The sequence below is a fragment of the Triticum aestivum genome, chromosome 3B (assembly GCF_018294505.1).
Source record: "Triticum aestivum cultivar Chinese Spring chromosome 3B, IWGSC CS RefSeq v2.1, whole genome shotgun sequence".
Taxonomy (NCBI): domain Eukaryota; kingdom Viridiplantae; phylum Streptophyta; class Magnoliopsida; order Poales; family Poaceae; genus Triticum; species Triticum aestivum.
Window position 1 is genome coordinate 710,456,925 of NC_057801.1, and position 26,758 is coordinate 710,483,682.

Below are 26,758 nucleotides of genomic sequence, written 5' to 3' on the forward strand. Positions count from 1 at the left end.
CCCACGCACTGACACTGAAATCACTCCACGCAATTGAAAGCGAGATACTCCAACGGATGATGCGGTTTCGATCGCGAGGCGACACGTTATTACGAGGATGCGTGGTGGCCTCCTCCTCCACCTACTCATGCGCGCCGCATGAGGATATATTTTATTTATTTATTTTTGACATGATATGCTGCATATCCATGGACATATCCTAGCGACGCGAGCGACGGCACCGAAACGAATGACGAGATTGACAACGCCTAAAAAGCCGAAGCGCTCTGTGCTTGCTTCCTGGCGGGATTACGTAGGCGCAGGCAGCCATCCTTAAATTCCGAGATACCACGTCGCTTGCCCCTGTGTCCCGCGGGCCGTTTTTCGCTTGAGAGCCGAGGCTTGGGACAGAGACATGGCTGCGGAGGTGGAGATGGGTGGAGGCGAGGCGCTGCTGGAGGAGGGCACCGGCGGCACTGGCGCAAGGCGGGGCGGCAGGAAGCCGCTGGGGTGGAGGTGCATGCCCTTCATCATAGGTATGTAGGAGTATGTGTATGCTTCACAAGTTCACTTCTACTCCATTCCCGTGTGGATCTCTCCATCTCTCAGTCTGCTTTGGTTTCTTCCACTGGCTTAAGACCTCTACCTCGCCCCGTCGTACAGTCCAGGAGCTCATCCCTACCTCCAGACGGCCGAGCTAGCAAGCTCATCATGATGGCCATGAACAATTTCCACAAAAACGAAAACAAAAAGCTAATTCTGGCTTTCCCGGCAAAGGAAAAATGAGTCCAACAATTAATTCTAGTAGCTGTTTGACTCATATAGGGAAGATCAAGGATTAGATTCGCCCGTGCCGCGTTGAATGGTTGGTCATATGTTTCCATGGCATTTAGGGACAGATTGGCAAATCTCAAACATTTACGAGCTTAAAGATTGCGAGGTTGCTACCACAATTATCACACATTCAATGCAGTAGACAGATGTGTACCACGGTCTTATGATTAGCTGATTCGTTTGATTTATATTTTAGGATCTTTTTTATTCGCACAAAGTTATGGACCACAACGACAGAATTGTGAACTTCTACTGTAATAAAGCAGAGTCATTTTGTAATTTCCAGAACACCGCACAAACTATTTAGTCACCGTACTAGGAAAGAAATGTGACGGACACTCGAAAAGTCCATTCTGCACCCGAGCTCATATGCACCCGCATGAACAGTAAAATCGAAAAAAAATCGAAAAAAATTCAAAAAATTCCAATTTTTTTGAGAGAAACATTGACAAAAGTTCTAAGTGCCTGCAAAAATTCATCATGAAATCACATTCCTGTAAGGCGTGGCAAAAAAAACAAATTCAGTGCTTCAAAATGCGTTTGAAAGTAGCTTTTTTAGAGTACTATTTTTGTTTTTTTTGCCACGCCTTCTAGGAATTTGATTTCATGACGAATTTTTGCAGGCACTTAAAACTTTTGTCAATGTTTCTCTCAAAAGAAATTTGGAATTTTTTGAATTTTTTTCGATTTTACTGTTCATGCGGGAGCATATGAGCTCGGGTGCAGATTAGCCGCGTCCGACAGACACTTCCATTCTATGCAGCAACCGAGACATTTGAGAAGGTGGGGTCAGTTGGGGTGGCAGCAAATCTCACGGTCTATCTTGTCAACCGCTACAACATTGGGAAGCTCGCGGCAGCAAACATCACCAACATTTTCTACGGTACGCTCAACTTTGCGCCGTTACTAGGCGCCTTCATCTCCGACGCCTACTTGGGAAGGTTCAGAACCCTGGCCTACGGATCCTTCTTTAGCCTCCTGGTATGTCCGTGCCACGGTCAAAGTTCTTTTAGTCGTCTTGTTTCGCCTGCTTGTATTGGCAAAAGGAAATGTGAGATAAGTCGTCATTGAAAAAATAAGTCTAACGAATGAACGAAATAGACAGCATTATGCTTTTAGAAAAACAGCATTATTGATTGCTTAATATGAGAAATAGCATGTGCAACGAACCACAGGCAATGGCTAACATTTTATCTGCTTATTATCGCAACAAAACTTGATGTCTCAGCAAATGGCATTTATTTACTGGGTTAGCTGTTCTAAGGATTTACTATCATGCACTATAAAAATGTGAACTATACTACAAGATTTTTGCATATGTCAGCAACTAATAGGTTTTGCATTGCTCACAGTCTAATCTGCATATTTATTTGCTGTGAAAACAGGGGATGCTGGGATTGACTTTGTCTGCATCAGTTCCAGCTCTCAAACCACCAGGCTGCAGTCAGACAGCCCAATTGGGTGGTCACTGCAACAGTCCATCAACACTCCAGCTGAGCGTGCTATACATATCTCTAGCGTTTCTAACCATCGGCGGTGGAGCAATCCGACCATGCAGCTTGCCCTTTGGAGTAGACCAATTCGATATGACTGATGAAAAAAGCCGAAAGGGACTGAATAGCTATTATAACTGGTATTATGGCACAACTACTGCTGCCCTGGTGTTCTCCATGACTATTCTCATCTACATCCAGAATAGCATCAGCTGGCCAATAGGATTTGGCATTCCCACATTCTTCATGCTTATGTCAATCATCATTTTATTCATGGGCACTAGACTTTATGTCCATGTACCACCAGAAGGAAGCATCTTCACTGGAATTGCCCAAGTTTTAGTGGCATCATTTAAAAAGAGAAGACTCAAGCTTCCGCATCCTGACAATATAAATCAACAAGAGTTGCTGCTCTTCAGTCCTCCAATAGGTGGCCACCGTATTTTCAGATTGCCACTTACTTCCCAGTTCAGGTAAAATAAAGAACTAGCCACGATGGAAGTGTCACAACACAGACAAAAAATATGATTTGATAGTGTCCCATTCCCAAAAGTATCATGTTTTTTTCCAAGAAAACTATTCCAATTAGCTTGCAAAAGTGTTCTATAGGCTTAACATCCATGTAACTTGCTAAAACAAGCAGAATTTCATGTGTTGGTAAATGTAAGCCATTTTTCTGCAAGTAAAGTGAGCAAAACGTCCTGCACTCCTCGACAAAGTGAAATAAAAAGATAAAGAACATGCTAGGCAGATCAAACAAATACTAATCATTTCAAACAACTATGTGCTACTCCCTCCGTTCCTAAATACTTGTCTTTTTAGAGATTTCAACAAGTGACTACATACGGCGCAAAATGAGTGAATCTACATTTTAAAATATGTCTACATACATCTGTATGTTGAGTCCATTTGAAATGCCTAGAAAGACAAGTATTTGGGAACGGAGGAAGTAGATGCTAATGTATATCCACCTTTTATTGTCATTTGTACTCAGGTGTCTGAACAAAGGTGCGATTGTAAGGGATGGTGATATAAATGATGACGGTTCTGCAAGAAACTCATGGGAGCTTTGCAGTATCCAGCAGATAGAAGAGGTCAAATGTTTGTTAAGAATTGTGCCTATCTGTATATCTGGCATCATATGCTTCGTCGCGTTGGCTCAACAATTCACATATATAATCTTGCAAACATTAACAATGGACTGTCACCTTGGAACACATTTTGAAATCCCTGCAGGCTCTGTCATATCCATATCCTTAATCGCCCTAACTGCATTCCTGCCGATTTATGACCGAATATTGGTACCTATAGCTAGAAGATTCACCAGAGTGGAAAGTGGAATTACACTTCTTCAGAGACAGGGTATAGGATTGGTGATTTCTCCCATTTCAATGGTGGTAGCAGGGCTTGTTGAACACAAAAGGAGAAACTCAGCATTGTCTAATGGAGGAAAATCACCTATGTCAGTCTTGTGGCTTGCCCCCCAATTGATTTTAATGGGTATTGCTGAGGCCTTCAATGCAGTTGGACAAATAGAATTCTATAATAAGCAGTTTCCAGAGCAGATGCTAACCCTAGCAGGATCCCTCTTTTTCGTTACGTTAGCTGGAGCAAACTACTTGAGTACTGCTCTGGCAAACATTACAAGGAAAGTGACTACCAGAGATGGCCACACAAGCTGGTTGACAGATGACATTAATCTTGGCAAGCTTGATTATTACTTCTATTTCATTGCCCTCATAGGAGTACTGAACTTTTTCTACTTCCTTATATGCTCACACTACTATCAATATAAATCCATGTCACTCCATGCTGAAGAGTCCATCAAAGTACACACCAAGGAAGAGGCAGAAGCAGAGGTCGACGCGAATACAGATGCACCTAAAAAATAAGTATTGGGAAGGAAATTTGTCCTGCAGAGAGTATATACTTGGAAAATTGTCAACAGACTTTCCTGTTTCGTAATATGGCACAGGACTTTATTATCTTTTTAATGTGACGAAGAACTAATGTAGCGTAGTTTAGCCAGGATGTATGACTGTTATCCAAAGAGCATCAATGAAGAGCTAAAAGGTCTATTGTATTCCAATTTGATGAAGTGTGAGTTTCTGGAACATAATGACGCCAGCGATATTTTTGTCGAACTTAATTAAGTCAGTAGTGTGTCTGCAGCAAGTACACACAGGCCGTACTTGCCAGTACAGCCTTTCGTGCATATAATATTTATTTATTTTTAAATGCATTCACATAATGTTTAGATTATTTACGGATCATTTGAGGACTGGACTAGGGCTCCCAAAACTAATGGCAACTAAGCAGTTAGATTAAACCAATCATGCCCTTGTGGACTGTGCCTCCACTAATAGGTGTTCAACATGTGAAGAAACTAACAAGTTAAATAACCTTTTCGTTATACTTTTAGGTGAAGTTCAAACATCCCCGCAAAATAAAAGGTGAAGTTTAAACAGTACAGACATAAGGTCATCCTTCAATGAACTGTCTCAAACAACTGTTTCCAAAAAAAAACTTAGATTTGTTTTATCTGAATTTTGGATAGAATGTTAAGGATATGCACAATAGCATATTCAAACGAGTATAGAAATCAAATCCCAGCAATGTTTCTGTATATGAGTTTACAGTAGCCAAAAAAGATCATATTTTAGGGAACGGATATGACAAAAATTTACCCACCGTGGGAAGTCGTGGAACAATAACTGGACCACCACGAACTTTGTCAAGAGCAAAACTTATTCGTAATGCCCGCCCCAGCATTACCTGTCGAATTAAAAATAATCCAGGTCATTTGTTTGATCTTTCTATGAATTGAATATCTAGCAATAGCAGTTTGTAAGGCAACTCTCTTCATAAAGAACCTTTCCATCCATAGCGTCCTTGGCACACTTAGCCTCATAATTATTTGAGAACTGGACAAAACCAAAGCCTCTTGACCTTCCAGAGTTTTTGTCATACATTATTCTCACTGCAACACGAAATAGTATCCATATAACTTCACTGTATTAAGATAAGTTTAACACATGTAAAAACAGCATTAAGTATTAATTTTCTGGGATGAATAGAACAAATGATACTGAAGTTCCATTATGGCCACAAAATCTAATACCAGGCAAACAATGATACCAGGGACAAGCTTTTTCAGACGGAGGGAGTATAACTCAGTCAGCTAGTTCCACAGTATATGTACATTGACATGTTATCACTCAGAATATGCCCCTGTGTTAGGTCAATCAATAACCACATGCCACGGACAAACTTGCTCAAAACAGAAATGATGGACACTGACAGAAATCCATGCGCATGAACCAGACTACATGCATGTACAGAGTAATGTACACTTGTGGGGGGGCACTGCAGACTAGCTATCTATGACATAAAACTAATAAAGTACTCCCTCCGTCCCAAAATAAGTGTCTCAAGCTTAGTATAATTTTGCACTAAAGCCAGTACAAAGTTGAGACACTTATTTTGGGACAGAGGGAGTATATGGCTACCACTTACTATCAACACATGAGAAGTATAGGATCTGTCGGTACTGCAAGAGCAATATGCATGAATTATATCGCCTTTTAGGAAGAAAGGACGCAACTAGATTCATGAACACCCAATTCAGAAGTAATAACTCAAAATCAGCTGATACATAGGGACTGCCAAAAGAAATTGCAAGTTGTAGCAGAAATACTTGGATCCAGTTAACCTGATCAATGGACGCAGATATAAAAATATGAATTATCAAATATTTCAAGTAAATCCAACTTATGTATTTTTGAATTGTCTAGGAGCTAATTGTTTGTTCATGAATTACATAATGAAGTGCAACCAACCATCTTACTCAAAAGTAATTAGATACTACGCACAGCACACAACTGGTAGTTGCAGCTTCCTCTACCAACATATATATTACTGTGAATGTACATTGTTGTCTTGTTGATGTTGCTGCTATTCACTCTCCTTTTCTTTGGAGTTGTTGCAATCAGCATGCGTGTTTTGAGGACCAGCTCCAGAGTGATTGATACAGATGCCAATCGAGCCAACCAGAGGTTAGTAAGATTGGGACTCCAAGTTCTAACCAGATATATTCCAACCCATATGTAAGGAAAATGGGCATAAACAAAAGAAAGTAATGAAAATTTGAGGTGTGCTTAAAAACTCTTCTAAGTGGTCAGAATACCGTCTGACAAACTCCACATTCATGTGTCAAAAGGCTGAGCCGATTGTTAGTCACAAGACTTAAGACCCAATGGCCAAGGGTCCGAGGCAATCCACTATTGCACCTGAGCCTTTTGAAACCTAATGCTGATGCTCATCCATTGTCCACACTTCACAGTAGACTTAACCATTTGACAAAGTAAAATTCAAACGTTAATGCCTAAAATAGATTCCAATAGCTTGAGACTGGTGGTCCTTGTGTGATATATATCCTTACCCTTCCCAGGGAAGTACTCTTCAGCTACCTTGTGATGGATGGCATGGCCTAAATTGAACTAAGCCCCAGAGTTTTCTTTGCGATCTGTTTTGTATAACAGGATCTGACAGATTCAGCAGCACTGAATTTCCCAAGTGATGCATAAGTGTTAGAAAGTAACAACACGTGTCCATAATCAAATGATTCCACTGTAAGCACCTTCTCCGCAGCAACGTTAGTGAACTTCATGTCACTGTGCAAATGACCCCCTCCCATAAGGGCTTTCCAAGCATTTAGTCCCAATTTATTGTCAGTCAAGCTAGCCACTCCTGCTGCTTCGTCCAAGCGGCCAGCTCTTGCTAACATATCCACTATGCATCCAATGTGCTCCTGACATGGATTTATGCCCTTATCGTTTATCATTCTTCTAAAGATGATCAACCCATCATCCACCAGGCCAGAATGGCTGCATGCTAGCAATGTGTTCAAGTATGTTACACTGTCTCGGCCCTCGCTAGATTTCTCCATCTCATTAAAAAGTGTTATTGCTTCCTCTCCTTGGCCATTTATACCAAAGGATAATATCATAGTATTCCACGAGACAGTGTCTCGACAAATCATCTCATCAAACAATTTTTGGGCTAGAGCCACATATCCACACTTACCATAAACTGCCATAAGGGTGTTAAGAACAGGTCTGTACAAAGACAAACCTGACTTGTAGCTATACCCATGAAGCTGAACACACAGGTCAAACTTAGCAATCACATAACATGCGAGCAATAAGGTGACTAACGTTACAGAATCAATCGCAAACAAGCCTCCATGCCTCATCTTAGCAAAGAGATCCAATCCTTCTAGCAAATCTCCATTTTCTACACACGCCGCCACCATTGCAGTCCATGAGACCAAGCTCTTATCCCTTCTTCCATCAAACAACTTCCTTGCAGAGCTTAAATCCTTACATTTGGAATACATTGTGATTAATGAATTCACTACAGGAAGCTCTCTACTAAACCCACGGATTACAATCTGGTTATGAACCAACTTTCCTCTGCTTCCATCACCCATAAGTGCACAAGCTTGCACCAAACCAACCATTGATACCATGTCAGGAACTATACCGTTTGACCTCATCTTGACAAACATACATATAACTTCACCAGCATGCCCTTTCTCAAGAAGGAAACCCATCATCATCGTCCAACTAACAACATTGTTGACAGGAATCTTCCTGAAAATCTCTCTTCCAATCTCAAGACTAGCAAAACCCAAGTACATGCCCAGTATCGAGTTTGTCACTGATACATTCAAATCAAGCCCCATCTTGACCGTGTAAGCATGTGCAGTTCCACATAGTCCAGCATCACCGCAACCAGCGCAAGCTTGAGCAGTGCTTATCATAGTCACAACATTATGAATTGGCCCCAACGAACGAAGCAACCTTTTAAACACCAACACTGCCTCCTCGAACAAATCATTGTGCACTAACCCGGAGATCATCGCATTCCAGGTAACTATACCTGGATCCCTCGTTTCACCAAACAAAGCACGTGCCTTGATGGGGCAACCGCATTTCGCATATGAATCAAGCAACGCGGTTCGGACAAAAGGATTGGAGTCCAACCGAAGCTTGACAACCCACCCATGGATGCACTCGGTGAGCACGGCGTCACCCAGCCCGGCGGCGGCGAGCGATGCACCGACCAAGGTGAACGAGTTTGGGCACACTCCTGCCCTCACCATGCCGACAAACAGCCCAACGGCCTCGTCGAACGACCCGGCCCTCGCATTCCGGTAGATTGCCGCCGAGAAGGCAACCACGTCCCTAACAGGCATTCTGTCGAACAGTTCGCGAGGCTGGGCGGAACCAGGTCGTCCAGGACCTGGGAGCCGTTTCGTCGAGCACCTACCACGCGCACCATCTGAACCCGCCCAGCACCCACCACGCGAGAGGTTATATTGCTACCGACCAAATGAGGAATGGCTTTAGCTAGTATGTGGGTTGGTCCTTTACCTTCGGTGACGGTGCCGAAGGAGGAGAAGGCGTCCGTCAGCGACCGCTCGTCCGCGGACCACGAGAGCCCTGCCCATGCTCGCAAGCAAACGAGGCAAACTGAGGTGAGAGCCAGGGAATGATTGGGGAATAAGTAAAGGGGAACAGGAGGGAAGAGTGTTACCGGCGACGAAGAGCTTGTGCTTGTTGGAGGCCGGCTGTGACGGTGGGGCATGATGGGGAGGGGGCGGCTCGTGTGGTGGAGGGGCGGCCGCGGAGAGAGAGCGGCGGAGGTGATGGTGGAGAGGTGCGAGGCGCAGGCGCGAGAGCAGTTCCAGGAGCGCCATGCCGGCGGGGTCGGTGACGGGCTGACGGCTGGCCAACAGAACAGAGACGAGCACGGTGTAGAATTGGGCTGACGGGTTGACGGGTTGACGGGTTGGGCTTGTTTTTTTAGCTTGACCAGTTGGGTTTAAGAACAATGTTTTAGCCAAAACTGGCCAAACGGGCTGGGGTAGCAGGGCCGGCCCGATAGGATGCCCGCACAGCACGCCAGGGGTTGTGCATGGGCCTCAAGGATGAGCACGCGGGCCGGCACGGCACGGGCCATTTATTTATTTAATTTTAATTTAAGATTTTGTTTAATATATATGGCCGAAAAATAGCCCAATAACAACCTAGCAGGCCGCCAGCCTAACAGGCCTGGCATGCTGCGAGTCGGTCCGCATAGCTTCTAGGTCGTACCTAGGCTGGAGGGGGCAACACGTGGGCCGGCACGGCACGCCCAGGCTAATAATCGTGCCATGGCTGGCCAGGCCGTGTCAGGCACGATTACGATGGGTGGCCATCCTGTACCGGGCCGGCCCAATTACGATGGGCTGGGCCATGCCGTGCCGGGCCGGCCTGTTTGGCCAGCTCTGGTTTTAGCATCACCATCATGATGTCGTAGTACTTCTTAATGCTCTTTTTCGGTTTTAATTTTCATGGGTTTTCTCTACATTGATTTTAGTGGTTTTAATTTTGTTAAAAAAATGTATGATAAGCGTATTTTTTGCTCGCCGCGAACCGTAGGTTTGGTTTAAAATTTGCGTATTGTTTATTCATGGGTTGCATGAAAAATAAATCTCAAACACTTTTATAAAACATGTATGTTAATATCAATCATTACCACCATTGTCGTGGAATTGTCACGTCAGTGTCCTAAGGAACGGACTTCGTCGTGGAGCCATCGCAACTAGGAAGCTTGAAGGGGTTAATCGAGACAAGAGACACGAGGTTTATACTGGTTCGCCCCCTTACGGTGAAGGTAAAAGCCTACGATCCAGTTTTGAGTGGGATTGATTATGTCTCAATCACCAGGGAGCAAATCGCTTGACCTAGCTCTCGAGTTGTTGTTACTTGCCCTAAACCGCCGCCGGGTCGTCCCTTTATATACAGAGGTCGACGCCCATCGGCTCTACAGAGTCCCGGCCGACTTATAAGCAGTATCCGGCTCGGTCTCTTAATCTTTCTTGCCTTACAATATAAGTCACACTTATACGGCAGTTTATCACTACGGGCTTTAAGTTGCCTCTGGGCCTTGGGCCCTTACTAAGCCGTCGTCTTCAACCTTGAGCGTTGGGCTTCAAGAATGCTTATAGGTATAACCCGACCCCTCCTGACGGGTCATACCTAATAGTTATATCCCCAACATTAGGCCCCAGATTGATTTGAACTGGTTCATGTCAATCTTTGACACTTAAGAAAAAATCTTCTGCTCCTTGCTTATGAAATTTTCTGTAACCCGCCATGACGTCATCCTTCGAACTTGTGGTAACCCGCCATGACGTCACCTATCATAAATGCATGTTTTGTCCGATACATCTCAATGGATCTCTGTCTTAATGACCATCCGAAAATCGAGGCGCCTTTGTAGCTGGATAACTATGTTTTTTCAGCCTCCTCGTTTTTCGCGCCCACTTAACAGATTTTTCCTTATAAATAGACCTGATTAGGTCTCTTCCCATTCTCCGTTCGCATCTTCTTCCTCTCGCCCCCATCTGCCACTGGAGCTCCGCCGCCGTCACCACTGCGCCCTTCGTCCTCGTCGAGCTTGGCCGCTGCATCGACCTGATCTTAACCAGAGAACGGCAGCGCTCCTCCTCCGCAGATACTCCGTAGTAAGTGCTTCCCCTTTCCGCGTCATAGATCTGCATTAGGGCTAGCGTGTTCTTCTGTACTGGCACAGTTCCTCGAAGCTCTTGCATTTTTTCCTTGCCATGGCTTCGTTTAATCCAAAAACCCCATGGATCTGATGCGTTTCATGTTCCGCATCCATTTTGATTAACAGTAGACCTCCTTTCCTTGTAAGAAAACCTCATCATAGCACATGAACTTCTCTACGCCCTGTTTTTAGGTCTAGTATTTTTTTCTTTTCTGAACCTTTGTTTGATCCAAAATAATTGCTGCCAACTGTGAAACCTGTTTGTACAACACTTAGGCAAAAATCCATATTTTGTTAAACTTATCATGGCGACTCTGATTGCCGACTTTAGGAAGTAATGCTCAATTAATAATCTGAACCACCCGTCAGTTTAAATAGTGCTGACGGCTTATAAAACCTATGGCGGCTTAAATAACCAGGACGTAACTATCCTTATACCATTAGGCCTCTTTCATAAGTCGCCATATTGTTATTCACAGTAATACTTTTATCCTGCCCGGCTTAAATTTGAACCGGCCCTTTACTTTGTCTTAGGCTTTTGAACAGAATGGCGCCCAAAGCACCTACCTCTTGCAACTGGGTGAAATCCATTGTCACTGATAGCACTTTGAATGACTTTGTGAAAACCGGCTATCTGCCGAAGAAAGAAATCATGCCTTATCGTGATCCTGACCCGGATGAAGAATTTCCTCAACCCAAAGAGGGGGAGGTCATTGTTTTCACAGATCATATAAACCGGGGCTTCACTCCTCCTGGCTCAAAGTTCTTCAGAGATGTGCTGAAATTTTTTGACCTTCACCCACAAGACATTGGACCTAATTCCGTGTCTAACATCTGTAACTTCCAAGTATTCAGCGAAGTTTATCTTGGTGAAGAGCCCAATTTACTAATTTTCAAAGAATTGTTCTATTTGAACCGCAAGACGGAGTGTGCCAGCGGCCAGAGCTTGGAACTTGGCGGAGTTTCAATCCAGCGCCGCAGGGATGTGATCTTTCCCTATGCTAACCTGCCGAGCCATCCCAAAGATTGGAACATGACATGGTTCTACTGCAAGGATACCTCTCCGGCTGACGAGAACCCTCTGCCCGGCTTTCGCGCCCTTCGTCTTGACACCAATCATCCTCTGCCTGACAAGATTACTACCGCAGAGCGCAAATCTCTTGCTCCTACCCTGGCTAAGATCAAGGCTCTGCTGGGGAACGGGTTGACTGGTATTGACCTGGTTCGGGTCTGGCTTGCCTGGCGAGTTATTCCATTGAGCCGCCGCACCATCTTAATGTGCGAATATACCGGCGCCAAGGATGATCCCCTGCGCCATAGCCCTGATGACTTACCTGCTCATGTTGTTGATGACATGACCAAATCTCTTCTCAACGAGAGTCTGGCGGATTGTGGCAAAGTGGGTCTAGCCCCTTTCTGTAAAGATAACCCGGCTCCAAAGGTAAACCGTCCATATGAAATGTTTATTTTATTTTCTTAATGTTTCCCCCATACTCATGAATATGCTTTAATCCTTGCAGGCGGGTGATAAATTTTGGAAAGTTAAATATGATCATGAAGCTGCCAAAAGAGCAAGAAAAGAAAAGAAAGCCGCTAGGAAAGAAGCTGTCAGAAAGAAGGGCAAGAAAGCTTCCGTTTCTGAGCTACTTCGGCTATCGGACTCTTCTGAGTCGGAGGTAGACCTTGACTCCCTTGGCTTACTTTTTAATCACCTTATTGACACTGATCATCAGCAGGAGGACACTGGGACAAGCCGTAGCAAGGCTGATGAGGTAACTATCCTTTCCTCCAACTCCGAGCCTTTGCCAAGATGGAAACTCCGCAGGGTGACCCGGAAAGTAAGATTTTCTCATCCTCTAGCTCATCACGATCCTCAATTTCTTTTGAAGCGGCAGACTCATGAGAGCCGGAGGCAGACCCGGACCAGCAAGGACGTGGAGCTATCCTCCGGCTTACCAAACACTCCAAGGAAACGCCGAAATGAGGTTACCTCTACTTTAAATAAGTTTTACCCCTTGGCGGGTCTCTTTCGTCAACCACTCAATCCCTCTGACTCGGATTATCAGGATACTTCCCCTTCATCCGGCGAGTCCTTGCAGTCCAATCTGCCAGCCTTCAAGACTGCTCCAGGGTATACTAACCTGCTCATCTTGTATTTATTTAAATCCCTTTCGCCTGTATTAATCTTTTATTTTGGCACAGTGGTCAAGCCAAACCCAGCAAGAGGGTTAGGAAGAACAAACCAGCTGAAGACAGAGTTGTAACTGAGCTGGCTCCTGAAACAACCATGCCGGACTCAAATACTCATGAACCGCCATCTGAACTAGCGCAAGATGTGTCTCCTCCTTCTACCGACCTGCCCACTGACCAAGCTGCCAATGACTCAGAAAATCCCAAGCCTCCAAGCCCAATACGGACAGATGATCCTTCCAATGCTGATATAGAAATCACTAGAACCGGCTATACTGAGCCGGGGAAGCCAACTGTACTGGCTAAATGTCCTACCAAGGAAGAACTTCTGGACCAACGCCGAGTCAAGATGGATGTTGCTAATTATGCTCATATTAGCATTGGAGATATCTTTTCTGGCTTTATGAGTCAAGTGCACAGCAGCCGGGACCTCGAAATTGACATGGTAAAGCAGATGCATCACAAATTCGAGGTATAACCCGCTCCTTCTTGTTCATTATCCTTTAGTATGTTAGCCCCCAAGTCTGCTACTTATGATGCTTATGTCGTAGACTTAGAAACAACTGAACAACATAAAGAAAGAAGAAAATTCCGGCTTACCATGTAGTCCCCAAGGGGCGGCTTAACCGATATGGTTGAGCCGGTTCTTGATAGAAAAAATCCTTTTAGTTTTCTGAACAACAGTATGCATTAGCCCCCAATTGCCAAGTATTATTGCTTGCAAAATGCTTGGGACTTACTCGTATAAATCACCATCTGATGACTCGCCATAGAAAAGAAAAAATCTTTGGGACATTAGCCCCCAAGTGCCAAGTGTTATTGCTGGCAAAATGCTTGGGACTTTAATACTGCAGAAACAACTTACGTGATTTGAATTTTGCACTTGTATAGGCTACCACGAGTCAACTCGAGTCCGAGGTGACTAATCTGAAGAGCCGCCTTGAATTCCAAGAGACGGAACTTGCGAAGGCCAACACCAAGTTTGAATTCAGTGTTTCTGAACAGGATAAACTGAAGAACAAACTTGAAGCTGAAAAGAAAGCCTGGGCGGATGAAAAGACCGTGTTGATAAGGCGAGCTGAGAAAGCAGAAACGGCTCTGGAAGAAGTTACTGGTGAATTAGCTGGTCTAAAGCACCATGTTTCACAAATGGTCTCAGCCATCTTTGGTAAGTCACCTTATCATTGTGTAAATATGTAAGTCGTGTAATGGATCATAAGCCTGGAACTAACCCTCTTGATTATGCTTATACAGGCCCCAGAAGCTCAAACTTGAACCAAAACATGCTGACAAAACTGAAGGCAGTGTACACCTTGGTGGAATAACTGTACATCGGGTCTCAACGCACCATTGCTTCGGTGGCTGTGTCCAATGAAATGCCAACCCTCCTAGCACATGTCTTGAGGAAGCTTTCGGTTCTTCTGCAACGGATCAATGAACTGAGACGGTTATCTGCAAGAGCCGGAGCGATAAATGCTCTAAGTCGGGCTAAAGCCTGGTTACCGGAACTAGACCCGGCGGACATTGCCATTGGTTACCCAAACCTGAAGGAAGACGGCACGCCGTTTGAAGACGCAGATTTTCTCGCATGTGTCAAAGAGATACGCCCTGTGGCGACTTTGATAGCAAATGAAGTGGATCTTACCAAGTACCAGGCGGGTTACGATGAAGAGAACTGAAGAATTCCAACGCCTCAATACAATGTGACCAGTCTGATTCCTCCACCCCGTAAGCATACCTTTGCTCCTGAAGTTGACCCGGCCGGTCTTGTTGACGATGAAGCTGAATTTTAAGCCTTGAACAACATTGACTAGTCATCATCAACCTTCCAGGAAAAGGAGCAGGGCGCAGACGCGGAGAGGGCTAACCCGGACGCTTCCGGGCAATCCTGAAGGTGAACCTGTCATGGCGGCTCATACCTGGGGCGGAAAAAACAATGTGAACTATGTGGACTTAATGAGTCATGTAATAGGACAGAGATAATGTTATTTTGTGGTTGTGCCATCGTGCACGTCGTTGATGCTTTGTTAAACCACCGTGGTTATATCCATTCATGCATGATCAGGGCTCAAAAACTGTTCTTCAACAGACTACAAAAAATCCTTTGACATCGGACAACCAGATGGGTCAAAAGGATTTAAAAACAATCATAGATTAGCTTGTTGCAAAAAACACAACTATGATCTTATGCTTAAGACTTCTCAAATTTGCACCACCGGTTTATATGACCCGGTTAGTAAGGGTGATAACCCCGATGTTTTGGATACCTGATAATTTCAAAGGTACAATGATGCTTATGGATCGGTGACTCATCAATCAATATTGAGCCGGGTTACAGGAATCATACTTAAAAGTTGTAAGCCTCAGAAAAAATCTCAAGTAAAACAAGGGGGTGTCCAAAAACAACTTAAATCGAAAGAGAAGTAAAAAATGGCAAGGCTACTGATTCGAATACGATCAGTGAACCGTTCTAGAGGGGTTTAAGCTAGGATTGGAATACGATCATGTAGCCCCTAATGGCTTTGGCATTGCGCCGATCAATAGGGTATCGACATCTGTGTTCTCTTTGGTTCGAATACGACCTATGTTTGAATAGGAAGCCCCCTAATGACCTTGACAGTTTTTTAATGACTCTGATTCGAATACGATCAAAGTCGGTTCCCAAAGGGGTTAAGCTATGATTCGAATACGATCAAGAAGCCCCCAAGTGAGCTTGGCGGTGTGCCAATCAAAAGGGTACTGACAGCTATGTTCTCTTCGGTTCGAATACGACCTATGTTTGAACAGGAAGCCCCCTAGTGAACATAATTTTTAACGGCTAGATTCGAATACGATCGTAAGTCGGATCAAATGGGTTAAGCCGGATCAAACGTGATCAGCCCCCAAGTGATCATGTGAAGGAATAATGACAATGATAATGACAAATTTACCTTGATGTGAGGGAAATAAGGACAGAGGTCCTGCTTTATTACTTATCATAATATATACATTGGCAAAAATATGTACATCAGGGGAGCCTATGGCTCAAGTGTAGTAGGGCTGAAGATGAGCAATATTCCACGGCCTCCGGGTCTCCTCCTCCGACTTACGTGAGTCTTTGTGCTCTCGAACATCGATAATGTAATATGACCCGTTATTCAAGTTCTTGCTAACCACAAAGGGTCCTTCCCAAGGTGGTGATAACTTGTGTGCATCAGTTTGATCCTAGATGAGCCGGAGCACCAAATCACCTTCCTGAAAGGTTCTGGACTTAACACGGCGGTTGTGATATCGGCGCAAGTCTTGCTGGTAAATCACCGAGCGAGCTGCTGCCAAGTCTCTCTGCTCATCTAACAGGTCGAGATCATTCTGACACGCCTGTTCATTGTCTGCTTCAACATAAGCCGCCACACTAGGCGAGTCATGAGGGATGTCAGAAGGGAGAACCGCCTCGGCTCCATAGACCATGAAGAAAGGTGTATAACCCGTAGATCTATTAGGAGTAGTGTTGATGCTCCATAACACAGAGGGTAACTCCTCAACCCAACACCCCGGCGTCCACTGCAGTGGGACCAAAAGCCGGGGCTTGATGCCTTTCAAGATCTCCTGATTGGCTCTCTCGGCTTGACCATTGGATTGAGGGTGAGCCACTGATGAAACATCAAGCCGGATATGCTCATGTTGACAGAATTCCTCCATGGCGCCTTTAGACAGATTAGTGCCATTGTCTGTTATGATGTTGTGTGGAAAGCCAAAGTGAAATATCACCTTCTTCATAAATTGAACTGCTGTGGCTGCATCACACTTACTGACAGGCTCTGCCTCAACCCACTTTGTGAACTTATCAACCGCCACCAAGAGGTGGGTCTTTTTATCTTTGGACCTTTTGAAAGGCCCAACCATATCAAGCCCCCAGACTACAAACGGCCAAGTAGTTGGAATCATCCTCAATTCTTGAGCTGGTACATGAGCCCGTCTTGAGAACTTCTCACAACCGTCACTTTTACTGACCAGATCCTCCGCATCATGATGAGCCTGATCCTCCGGGTTGACGGCGGTGGTTAACAGGGTGGTCAGCTTGTCTGTGAGATCCATCAACACTTGAGTCGGCGAGCACACTGGGCCTCCTACCTCGGCTGCTGCTGACCCGGAGGTTATGGCTGCTGCAGTTGTGGAATCTTGGATAGGTTGTGTGCCGGCCATGAAGATCCCAACCCTGCTCGGCGGCTCAAGACAGTCCAGAATACTGCTGCCATCGGAACAGCCCCCAAGCCCGCCATCCTGCAATTGATACAACGAATTCGTCTCACCTGTGGACGACTCACCATCAGAGTAGATGGTCGTCTCGCCACCCAGAGGCAGATCCTTCAGAAGGTCCTCCGTGGACGCATCCCACGAAGGCACGATTCACAGCCGGCGGAGCCCGGGCGGGTCTTGCACGCCGAGCCGTCTCGCCGAGGTCGGTGTAGATGTCCGGCTCAGGGCCCGGCTCACCAATCTTGCCGATGAAGACGTGGATTCCGCCGAAGGGGACCCGATACCCGTACTCAATTGAGCCGGCGTCGGGGCCCAGCCTACATCGTCGATGTAGAGCTTGCCGCGACGACTCTTGGTCATCCGGACCACAGCATATCCCTTGAGCCCTTCGAAGTTGCCCTTCAAGAACTCAAATCCACCATGCGCTGGCCCCATGGTGGGCGCCAACTGTCGTGGAATTGTCATGTTAGATGTCCTAAGGAATGGACTTCATCGTGGAGCCATTGCAACTAGGAAGCTTGAAGGGGTTAATCGGGACAAGAGACACGAGGTTTATACTGGTTTGGCCCCTTATGGTGAAGGTAAAAGCCTACGATCCAGTTTTGAGTGGGATTGCTTATGTCTCGATCACCAGGGAGCAAATCGCTTGACCTAGCTCTCGAGTTGTTGTTACTTGCCCTAAACCGCCGTTGGGTCATCCCTTTATATACAGAGGTCGACGCCCAGCGGCTCTACAGAGTCTCGGCCGGCTTATAAACAGTATCCGGCTCGGTCTCTTAATCTTTCTTGCCTACAATACAAGTCACACTTATATGGCAGTTTATCACTACGGGCCTTAAGTTGCCTCTGGGCCTTGGGCCCTTACTAAGCCGCCGTCTTCAACCTTGAGTGTTGGGCTTCAAGAATGCTTATAGGTATAACCCGGCCCCTCCTGGCAGGTCATACCTAATAGTTATATCCCCAACAACCATGGTCTTATGTTCATATATACACCACTTCTCTAGAAGCATAAGGTGCATATGCTTTGCAAACTTTATCTTTGATCCAGAATTTATTCAATAATAAGTGGACTACATGATACATAATGAAAAAAGTATACAAATTGGATTTGTATTAAGAAGTATTTTTCGGTGACATCAAATTTATCTAGGAAAACCATAGACTGGTTGTTCATCAAAAGCAAATATTAGATACATGTGTGCCTTATATTTCAAAAGAGATGGAGTATAATTTGCATACCTTCAATTTTGAGGAGGGCTCCTCAACTGTCATAGTCTACTAGGTCTCTTTGTAGCCCTAGGCCTCGTCCCCTTTATAAGGCGAGGTCAGACTAGTTCATAGGCAACCTTAACTCATAGTAGGTTCACCCTAATACGTCATAAACGTATCTTAGAATTTTTAATTGTTGTGTGTTGTTATTATATAAATTTTATATAGTTTTGTCACCAATTATTATTATTATTGCTATTAACTAACCTATTAACCAGTGTCCAGTGTTAGTTACCATTTTCTGCTTGTTTTTTGGACTTTCAACAAAATCCATTTTGCAGGGCTAAAAACGCGGGGGAGGGGGGGATGCAAAAAAAATCGCATTATGAAGCTTCCACGGAGTATCTAAGCCAACTAGGGGGACCCTTGTGGGCCCCATGCAACCAAGCCATGTGGCCAGGGGTGACCGAGTGGGCCCCACATGAGGCCTCTCTATCGCCTCTTTTTTCTGCCGCCTTTATATACTCCCCAAACCCTGAAAATATTATCAAGGAATTTTTTCGTTGTCACACACCTCTGTTTCATCGCGATTCAGTCTGGAAGCAATTTTCTATACTCTAACGGAGTGGGGTTCAACCAGGTGGACATCTACATCCCCGTGTTGCCACCATGATCGTCTGTGAGTAGTCCCTTTGGCCTATGCCATAACAATAGCTAGACGGCAATCTCTTCCATGTTCTTCAATACAATGATCACATGAGCTGCCCTACATGATTGTGTTCCATCTGATGTAATATTTATTGGTGTGTTTGTTGAGGTGGCTTGATGATCAGATCTATATATGATTATGTTTGGATTCTTTTGAGTTCTTTGCTGCATAATTTATAGACACATATGCTCTTCAATCTATTAGTTTTGCACTGGCCATGTTTATACAAATGATCAAAAAAGAGCTATATATGTTAGTTGGGTTTAACCTTGCAAATAATCTACCGCGGTAAAGTAAAGTGAAAAAGGCTCGCATCGTGCGACTACCACTAAGGATAAAAAGTTAGTTGTGTAGTTGTCCTTCGAACATGGGGCGAAGACAATATACTATCGCCATCGCAACATCATACTTATTGCAATACTCTATTTTACTTAGTACTCTCAAATGCACCCTATATAGCGATCTTGAGGTGGAGTATTAACTATAGATACAGTTGGATAAGGTTTATGGATATTTGAACATGGTACCTATACGCAATTATGCCATGTATGTGTGGGGGTACGCCATATTTACTCTAGCGCCAAATAAAATTTCATACCATACAACCAAAGAACATACTACCGGAGATAGGTCACATGTACAGATTATACCGCTAGATGCGCAGTCACTATGGAGGAAGTAGAGTTGGTGCCGTGTGTAACCAATCAGAGTCGCCTCCTCCTCGCTTAGTCGATCTCCCGCAAACGGTTACTCGCGGATCCCCCGAACAGTTCATCCAAACACTATAGATGTGATGCCTCCATGGTATCCACATGTACGGGGAGTAGCATCAGGCAGCGGGCTGCTAGGTTTGGTCGCACGGCATATGGGCATGGGGAGTGATGGCGATGACCGTGGTGGGAGGAAAAAGATCAACGCTAAAAGGTGCACCCATTCCCCTTTATATAGACCTCCAAGGCGGGCTCAACACCCGAGACCTACTAGGAGTCCACACTCACTTTCCACTTGGATCCAATCGAGATGGGTTGCCGCCCCTTAAGTGTGTGACCCTATAGGTTCGTGTACACATGGACACGACCCGAGTCGATAGGTGGTAGTGCCTCCTAGCGAAATGTGGCAACTCCCATGCATGCATAAATTCATTTGATGAACCTCGACAATGTGTCATGCGCAACATTTCTTTTGCCTCATGATATATGTTGTCGAGCTCAAGGCGAGTACTTGTCACCCTTATGGTATCTCGACCTCTCTTCTTGAAACCGTGATACAGATTTCTGAAACGGGTTAACTCTTAACCCAAGTCGACTATGCTTCTGAATTTGATCACTAGAGAGGGCCCAGAGAATATCTCTTTGTATCGAAGGGGTAAATCCCATCTTGTTCAACCATGTTTCATGACATGTCTCATGACTCACCCGAAAGCTATCTTTAGAGCATCTCCAATTGAAATTGGAGATGTAAAACAGGAGAGGTAAAGATTTACATCTCCAAAAGGTGCATTTTACATCTCCATAAAAGAGGTAACTCCCACAGATGATGTACATTGGAGATGTAAAAGAGCAACTCCAATTGATGATGCAAATGAAGATGTAAAAAGAGACGGGAGGAGCACAAGCGGCCGAGCAATGAGAGCCAGGAGGAATGCCGGCAGACCGAGCCGCGGCGGCAGGTGAGCCGACGGCCGAGCGACAAGAGTCGTTAGGTCGATATGCGGCGGCAGGAGCTCAAATGGCTGACAACACGGCTGTGAATCGAGCCATGGATTGGTCACGGAGGGGCGGTGGTTGTGTGGCGTGAGAAGGTCAAGTCTGGCGGTGGAAAAGCGGATGTGGCATAGCGGTAGGTGTGCGGCTCGAATCTGGCGGCAGCGGCGCGGCGGCGGAGCAGTAGCGGAACCAGCAGCGAGGGCGGTGGAGCGGCTGGATCTGGCAGCGGGGTGGTGGCGGCTGATACGTCTCCGTCGTATCTATAATTTTTTATTGTTTCATGCCAATATTATACAACTTTCACATATTTTTGGCAACTTTTTAGATGATTTATTGGACTAACCTATTGATCTAGTGCCAGTTCCTGTTTGTTGCATGTTTTTTGTTTCATAGAAAATCCATTTCAAATGAAGCCCAAACACAATAAAAATTTACACAGAATTATCTTGGAATATATGTGATTTTCAGAACTTAGAATCAACGCAAACTAGGGGCCACAGTGACCACAACCCACCAGGGCACGTCGGGCACCCCCTGGCGCGCCCAGGTGTCTTATGCCCTCCTCGAAAGTCCGTTGGGGCCCTTCTTCTGGCGCAAGAAAGATAATTTATGGAAAAAAGTTGTGTAAAATTTTCAGCACAATCGGAGTTACGGATCTTGGAATTTAAGAAACTGTGAAGGGTCAGATCTGGGGAACGCGAAACAGAAGAGAACAGAGAGGGAGATCCAATCTCGGAGGGGCTCCCGCCCCTCCACCGCCATGGAGGCCATGGACCAGAGGGGGAACTCTCCTCCCATCTAGGGGGAGGCCAAGGAAGAAGAAGGAGGGGGCTCTCTCCCCCTCTCTCTCGGTGGCGCCGGAGTGCCGCTGGGGCAAGGATCGTGACGACTATCTACATCAACAATCTTTCTACCGTCAACACCAACTCTCTCCCCCTCTATGCAGCGGTGTAACCTCCCTTCTCCTCACTGTAGTCTCTACTTAAATATGGTGCTCAACTCCATATATTATTTCCCAATGATATTTGGCTATCCTATGATGTTTGAGTAGATCCGTTTTGTCCTATGGGTTAATCGTGATCTTGGTTGGTATGAGTGTATATTTTATTTATGGTGATGTCCTACGGTGCCCTCCATCTCGTGCAAATGTGAGGGGCCCCGACTGTAGGGTGTTGCAATATGTTCATGGTTTACTTATTGTCGGTGTTGTGGGGGCGACAACAGCCTAAACGCAGATAAGTGGGTTATGGCGTATGGGAGTAAAGAGGACTTGATACATAATGTTATGGTTGGGTTTCACGACCTTAATGATCTTCAATAGTTGCGGATGCTTGCTAGGGGTCCAATCATAAGTGCATATGATCCAAGGAGAGAAAGTATGTTAGCTCATGCCTCTCCCTCATATAAAATTGCAAGAATGATTACCGCTACTTGTTATCGATTGCCTAGGGACAAATGACTTTCTTGTTGACAAAAGCTATCCACTTTTATTACCTTGCAATTTATTCTTAGTTTTATTCTTGCAAACTACTAGTAGTTTTATTCTTGCAAAATAGTTTTCATACTTGTTCTCGGTAAAGCAAACATCAAGTGTGCGTAGAGTTGTATCGGTGGTCGATAGAACTTGAGGGAATATTTGTTCTACCTTTAGCTCCTCGTTGGGTTCAACACTCTTATTTACCGAAGAAGGCTACAAACGATACCTTATACTTGTCGGTTATCAAGACCTTTTTCTGGCGCCGTTGCTGGGGAGCAATAGCGTGGGGTGAATATTCTCATGTGTGCTTCTTTGTTTTATCACTAAGTAGATTTTATTTTCTGTTCTAAGTTGTTCTCTATCTTTAGTTATGGATATGGAACAGGAAACACCAAAAAAATAGGTGTACTTGCTACTCATGGAGATGGGGAACCTCCTAAAACCCTCGATGCTTGTTATGTGAAAGATATTATGCACTACTTTGATAATCCTGAGAAAACCCCATTCAACTATACAATGGGAGTAACGTTGGATCAACGTGAATACTTTAGGTATTATCGCTTGACTCATAAAGGGAAATTGTTAGGGGATCAAATTCATATGTTGCATTGGTATGCTCGGGAGCTATGCTTGAGATATGATTATATTTGTTGCTATAGGATGAAGGCTCCACACCTTCCCTTTTCATGATAATGAAACCTTAGCTTCTTATGCTAATGGCATATATGATTTCTTATGATGTGGAACGAATAGAAGAATTTGTTGCTTTTAAGGGTGCTTATGAAATTGAATCTTTGTTTTTTAAGTATGAAGCTTTTGATGATGATGTTTATAGACAAAATTTTGCCATCCTTAAATATTGCCATAAAATTATAAATACAATTCTGATATTGATATATTTATTGAGAAAGTCTCCGCTGTCCAAGAAGAGACTAATATTTTGCAGGAGTCTATGGAAGAAGAAATTGATGAAACTGTAAGCTCATTGGATTAAAAAGATGAGGAGGAGAGCGAAGAACAAAAGGAGGAAGAGCGGATTAGCTACCCATGCCCACCTTCTAATGAGAGTAACTCTTCAACTCATATATTATTTAATTCCCCTTCATACTTACCAGAGGATGAATGCTATGATAATTGCTATGACCCCTTTGATTCTTTTGAAATATCCCTTTTTGATGAACTTGATGCTTGCTATGCTTGTGGCCAAGATGCCAATATGAATTATGCTTATGGAGATGAACTTGCTATAGTGTTCCTTATGTTAAGAATGAATTTTTTGCTATTGCACCCACACATGATAGTCCTATTATGTTTTTGAATTCTCCAAACTACACTATATTGGAGAAGTTTGTACTTATTAAGGATTACGTTGATGGGTTGCCTTTTATATTTCACATGATAATTTTGATGAGTATAATATGCATGTGCTTGCTGCTCCTACTTGCAATTATTATGAGAGAGTAATTGCATCTCTGCCTCTCTATGTTTCCAACACGATAGAATTGCAAGAAATTGCTTATGCTATGTATTGGCCTTTACTTGATGTGCATGAATTGTTCTTTTATGACATGCCGATGCATAGGAAGAGAGTTAGACTTCGTCATTGCATGATACATGTTGCTTTGTGCACACTACTAAATGCCAAATCATTGTTAATTAAAATTGGCTTTGATATACCTTGGGATCCGGGTGGATTCATTACTTGAGAACTTTATGCCTAGCTTAATGGCTTTAAAGAAAGCGCTGCCAGGGAGACAACTCAAAAGTTTTAGAGAGTCATTTACTTATGTTGAGTGCTTTTATATAGTTTAAAAACAAAACAGAAATATAGAGGGGAACCTAAAAACTTTTCAAAAAGGAAAGTGAAAGTGGGAGAGACGAGCATTGTTGAAGCGGGGGAGCTCCTTGAACTTTGTTCATGCCCATGGAAACTTTGTGAATCTTAATTACATAAATTTTTCAACAAAAATAATTACCCCCTTGTGCAAATCCATTGTATTATATCATACACCAAGATTTTCCTTTAAGATGATTAGATTGCTTGTTGGTATGTACGGTGCAGAAACGGAAACTTTGACTGTAGCGCGTGAATTTTTATTTTTACTGGAATGTCAAAAGCTTCTGAAACTTTTTGCACAGTCTTGCTATACAAAATGTTTATTTTGTTCAATTTTTTTAGAATTTTTGATTCATTGTTTTGCTTGTTTTGATGAAACTATCGATTTTTATCAGTGTTATAAGCCATGGAAAAGTTATGTTACAATAGCTAAAAAGCAAAAACAAAGTATGAATTGGTTTGCAACAATACTTAAAGTAGTGATTTGCTTTATTATGCTAACGTATCTCACGAGGTTTCTATTGAGTTTTGTGTGGACGAAGTGATCAAAGATCGAGGAATTCTTGATATGAGGAGAAGGAGGAGAGGCAAGAGCTCAAGCTTGGGGATTCCCAAGGCCCCCCAAGTAAATATTCAAGGAGACTCAAGCGTCTAAGCTTGGGGATGCCCCGGAAGGCATCCCATCTTTCTTCAACAAGTATTGGTATGTTTTCGTCTTCATTTCATTCATGTGATATGTGTAAATGTTGGAGCGTTATTTGCATTTAGTTTTCACTTTTATTTCATGCACCATGCTGGTATGAGATAGTCCATGGTTGATTTATGGAATGCTCATTTCACTTCACTTATATCTTTTGAGTATGGCTTTATAAAATGCTTCATGTGCTTCACTTATATCTTTGAAGTTTGGATTGCCTATTTCTCTTCACATAGAAAACTGTTATTTTTAGAATGCTCTTTTTCTTCACTTATATTTATTATAGCATGGTATTTTGTAGAAAGAATTAAACTCTCTTGCTTCACTTATACTCCATTTATTTAGAGAGTCAGCAAGAATTGGTCATTTGCATCATTAGTCACAAAATCCTACATGAAACTTATGGATCACCGAATATGATATGTTTGATTCCTTGCAATAGTTTTGCGATATAGAGATGATAATATATGGGAGGTACTAGTAAATGGTTGTGGTTAGTAAGAATATTGGTGTTAAGGTTTGTGATTCCCGAGCATGCATGTATAGTCTCTCGTTATGCTACGAAGTTGGATCATGATTTATTATTGATTGTCTTCCTTATGAGTGGCGGTCGGCGACAAGCGATGGTCTTTTCCTACCAATCTATCCTCCTAGGGGCATGCGTAGTAGTACTTTGCTTTGAGGGCTAATAAACTTTTGCAATAAGTATATGAGTTCTTTATGACTAATGTGAGTCCATGGACTATACACTCTTATCTTTCCGCAATTTGCTAGCCTCTACGGTACCGTGCATTGCCCTTTCTCACCTCGAGAGTCGGTGCAAACTTCGCCGGTGTATCCAAACCCCATGATATGATACGCTCTATCACATGTAAGCCTTATTATATCTTCCTCAAAACAGCCACCATACCTATCTATTATGGCATTTCCATAGCCATTCCGAGATATATTGCCATGCAACTTCCACCGCTTCTATTTTCATGACTTGAGCATTCATTGTCATATTGCTTTGCATTATCGTAAGATAGCTAGCATGATATTTCCATGGATTGTCCATTTTTTGATATCGTTGTTATGCTAGATCATTGCAAAATCCTGGTACACTGCCAGAGGCATTCATATAGAGTCATATTTTGTTATAGGTATCGAGTTGTAATTCTTATTTCTTTTGAGTTATAAGTAAATAGAAGTGTGATGATCATCATCATTCATTATTAGAGCATGTCCCATTGAGGAAAGGTTGATGGAGACTATGATTCCCCCCCCCCCCAAGTCGGGATGAGACTTCGGACAATGAGAGAAAAAAGGAAAAAAAGGAAAAAAAGAAAAAGGAAAAAAAGAATTAGAAAAAAAGAGAGAAGGGGCATTGTTACTATCCTTTACCACACTTGTGCTTCAAAGTAGCACCTTGTTTTTCATATAGAGAGTCTCCTATTTAGTCACTTTCATATACTAGTGGGAACTATTCATTATAGAACTTGGCTTGTATATTTGGATGATGGGTGAAAGATCATGGATGTCGCCTAGAGGGGGGGTGAATAGGCGCTTTAAAATAATTATGATTTAGGCTTGAACAAATGTGGAATAAACCTAGCGGTTAATTTGTCAAGCACAAAACCTACAACAACTAGGCTCACCTATGTGCACCAACAACTTATGCTAAGCAAGATAAACAACTAAGTGATAGCAAGATATATGATAAGAAACAATATGGCTATCGCAAAGTAAAGTGCATAAGTAAAGGGCTCGGGTAAGAGATAACCGAGGCACGC

At 43.7% G+C, this 26,758-nt stretch overlaps 2 protein-coding genes across 3 annotated transcripts; one reads left to right on the forward strand and one right to left on the reverse strand.

Annotated features, from left to right (window-relative positions):
• Nucleotides 1-210: 210 nt before the first annotated feature.
• Nucleotides 211-4,481, forward strand: LOC123071920 (protein NRT1/ PTR FAMILY 2.12). The gene is made up of 4 exons (XM_044495499.1): nucleotides 211-515; nucleotides 1,577-1,794; nucleotides 2,199-2,779; nucleotides 3,301-4,481. The coding sequence occupies exons 1-4, from the start codon at nucleotides 395-397 to the stop codon at nucleotides 4,196-4,198; spliced, it is 1,818 nt and encodes a 605-aa protein (XP_044351434.1). The 5' UTR covers nucleotides 211-394; the 3' UTR covers nucleotides 4,199-4,481.
• LOC123071921 (glycine-rich RNA-binding protein 4, mitochondrial) lies at nucleotides 1,572-9,152 on the reverse strand. 2 transcript variants are annotated; one of them, XM_044495500.1, is made up of 5 exons: nucleotides 8,907-9,152; nucleotides 8,744-8,812; nucleotides 5,180-5,286; nucleotides 4,998-5,081; nucleotides 1,572-1,843 (listed from the first exon to the last, which is right to left on the reverse strand). In XM_044495500.1, exons 1-5 carry the CDS (start codon nucleotides 9,067-9,069, stop codon nucleotides 1,823-1,825), a joined length of 444 nt encoding a protein of 147 aa, XP_044351435.1. In that variant the 5' UTR covers nucleotides 9,070-9,152; the 3' UTR covers nucleotides 1,572-1,822. The 2 variants fall into 2 exon arrangements, with proteins under 2 accessions (XP_044351435.1, XP_044351436.1); XM_044495501.1 differs by having other exon boundaries at nucleotides 1,572-1,840; nucleotides 8,907-9,148.
• Nucleotides 9,153-26,758: the final 17,606 nt, after the last annotated feature.

What these genes read in the sequence shown, in the direction of transcription:
- LOC123071920 (XM_044495499.1), top strand. Translation starts at nt 395, where the DNA reads ATGGCTGCGGAGGTGGAGATGGGTGGAGGCGAGGCGCTGCTGGAGGAG. An exon ending in GTGCATGCCCTTCATCATAG is followed by an intron (nt 516 to 1,576) that starts GTATGTAGGAGT and finishes CATTCTATGCAG; the next exon opens with CAACCGAGACATTTGAGAAG. An exon ending in CCACTTACTTCCCAGTTCAG is followed by an intron (nt 2,780 to 3,300) that starts GTAAAATAAAGA and finishes ATTTGTACTCAG; the next exon opens with GTGTCTGAACAAAGGTGCGA.
- LOC123071921 (XM_044495500.1), bottom strand. Translation starts at nt 9,069, where the DNA reads ATGGCGCTCCTGGAACTGCTCTCGCGCCTGCGCCTCGCACCTCTCCAC. An exon ending in CTTCGGCACCGTCACCGAAG is followed by an intron (nt 5,287 to 8,743) that starts GTAAAGGACCAA and finishes TTCGTGTTGCAG; the next exon opens with TGAGAATAATGTATGACAAA. An exon ending in TTGTTCCACGACTTCCCACG is followed by an intron (nt 1,844 to 4,997) that starts GTGGGTAAATTT and finishes TGCCAATACAAG; the next exon opens with CAGGCGAAACAAGACGACTA.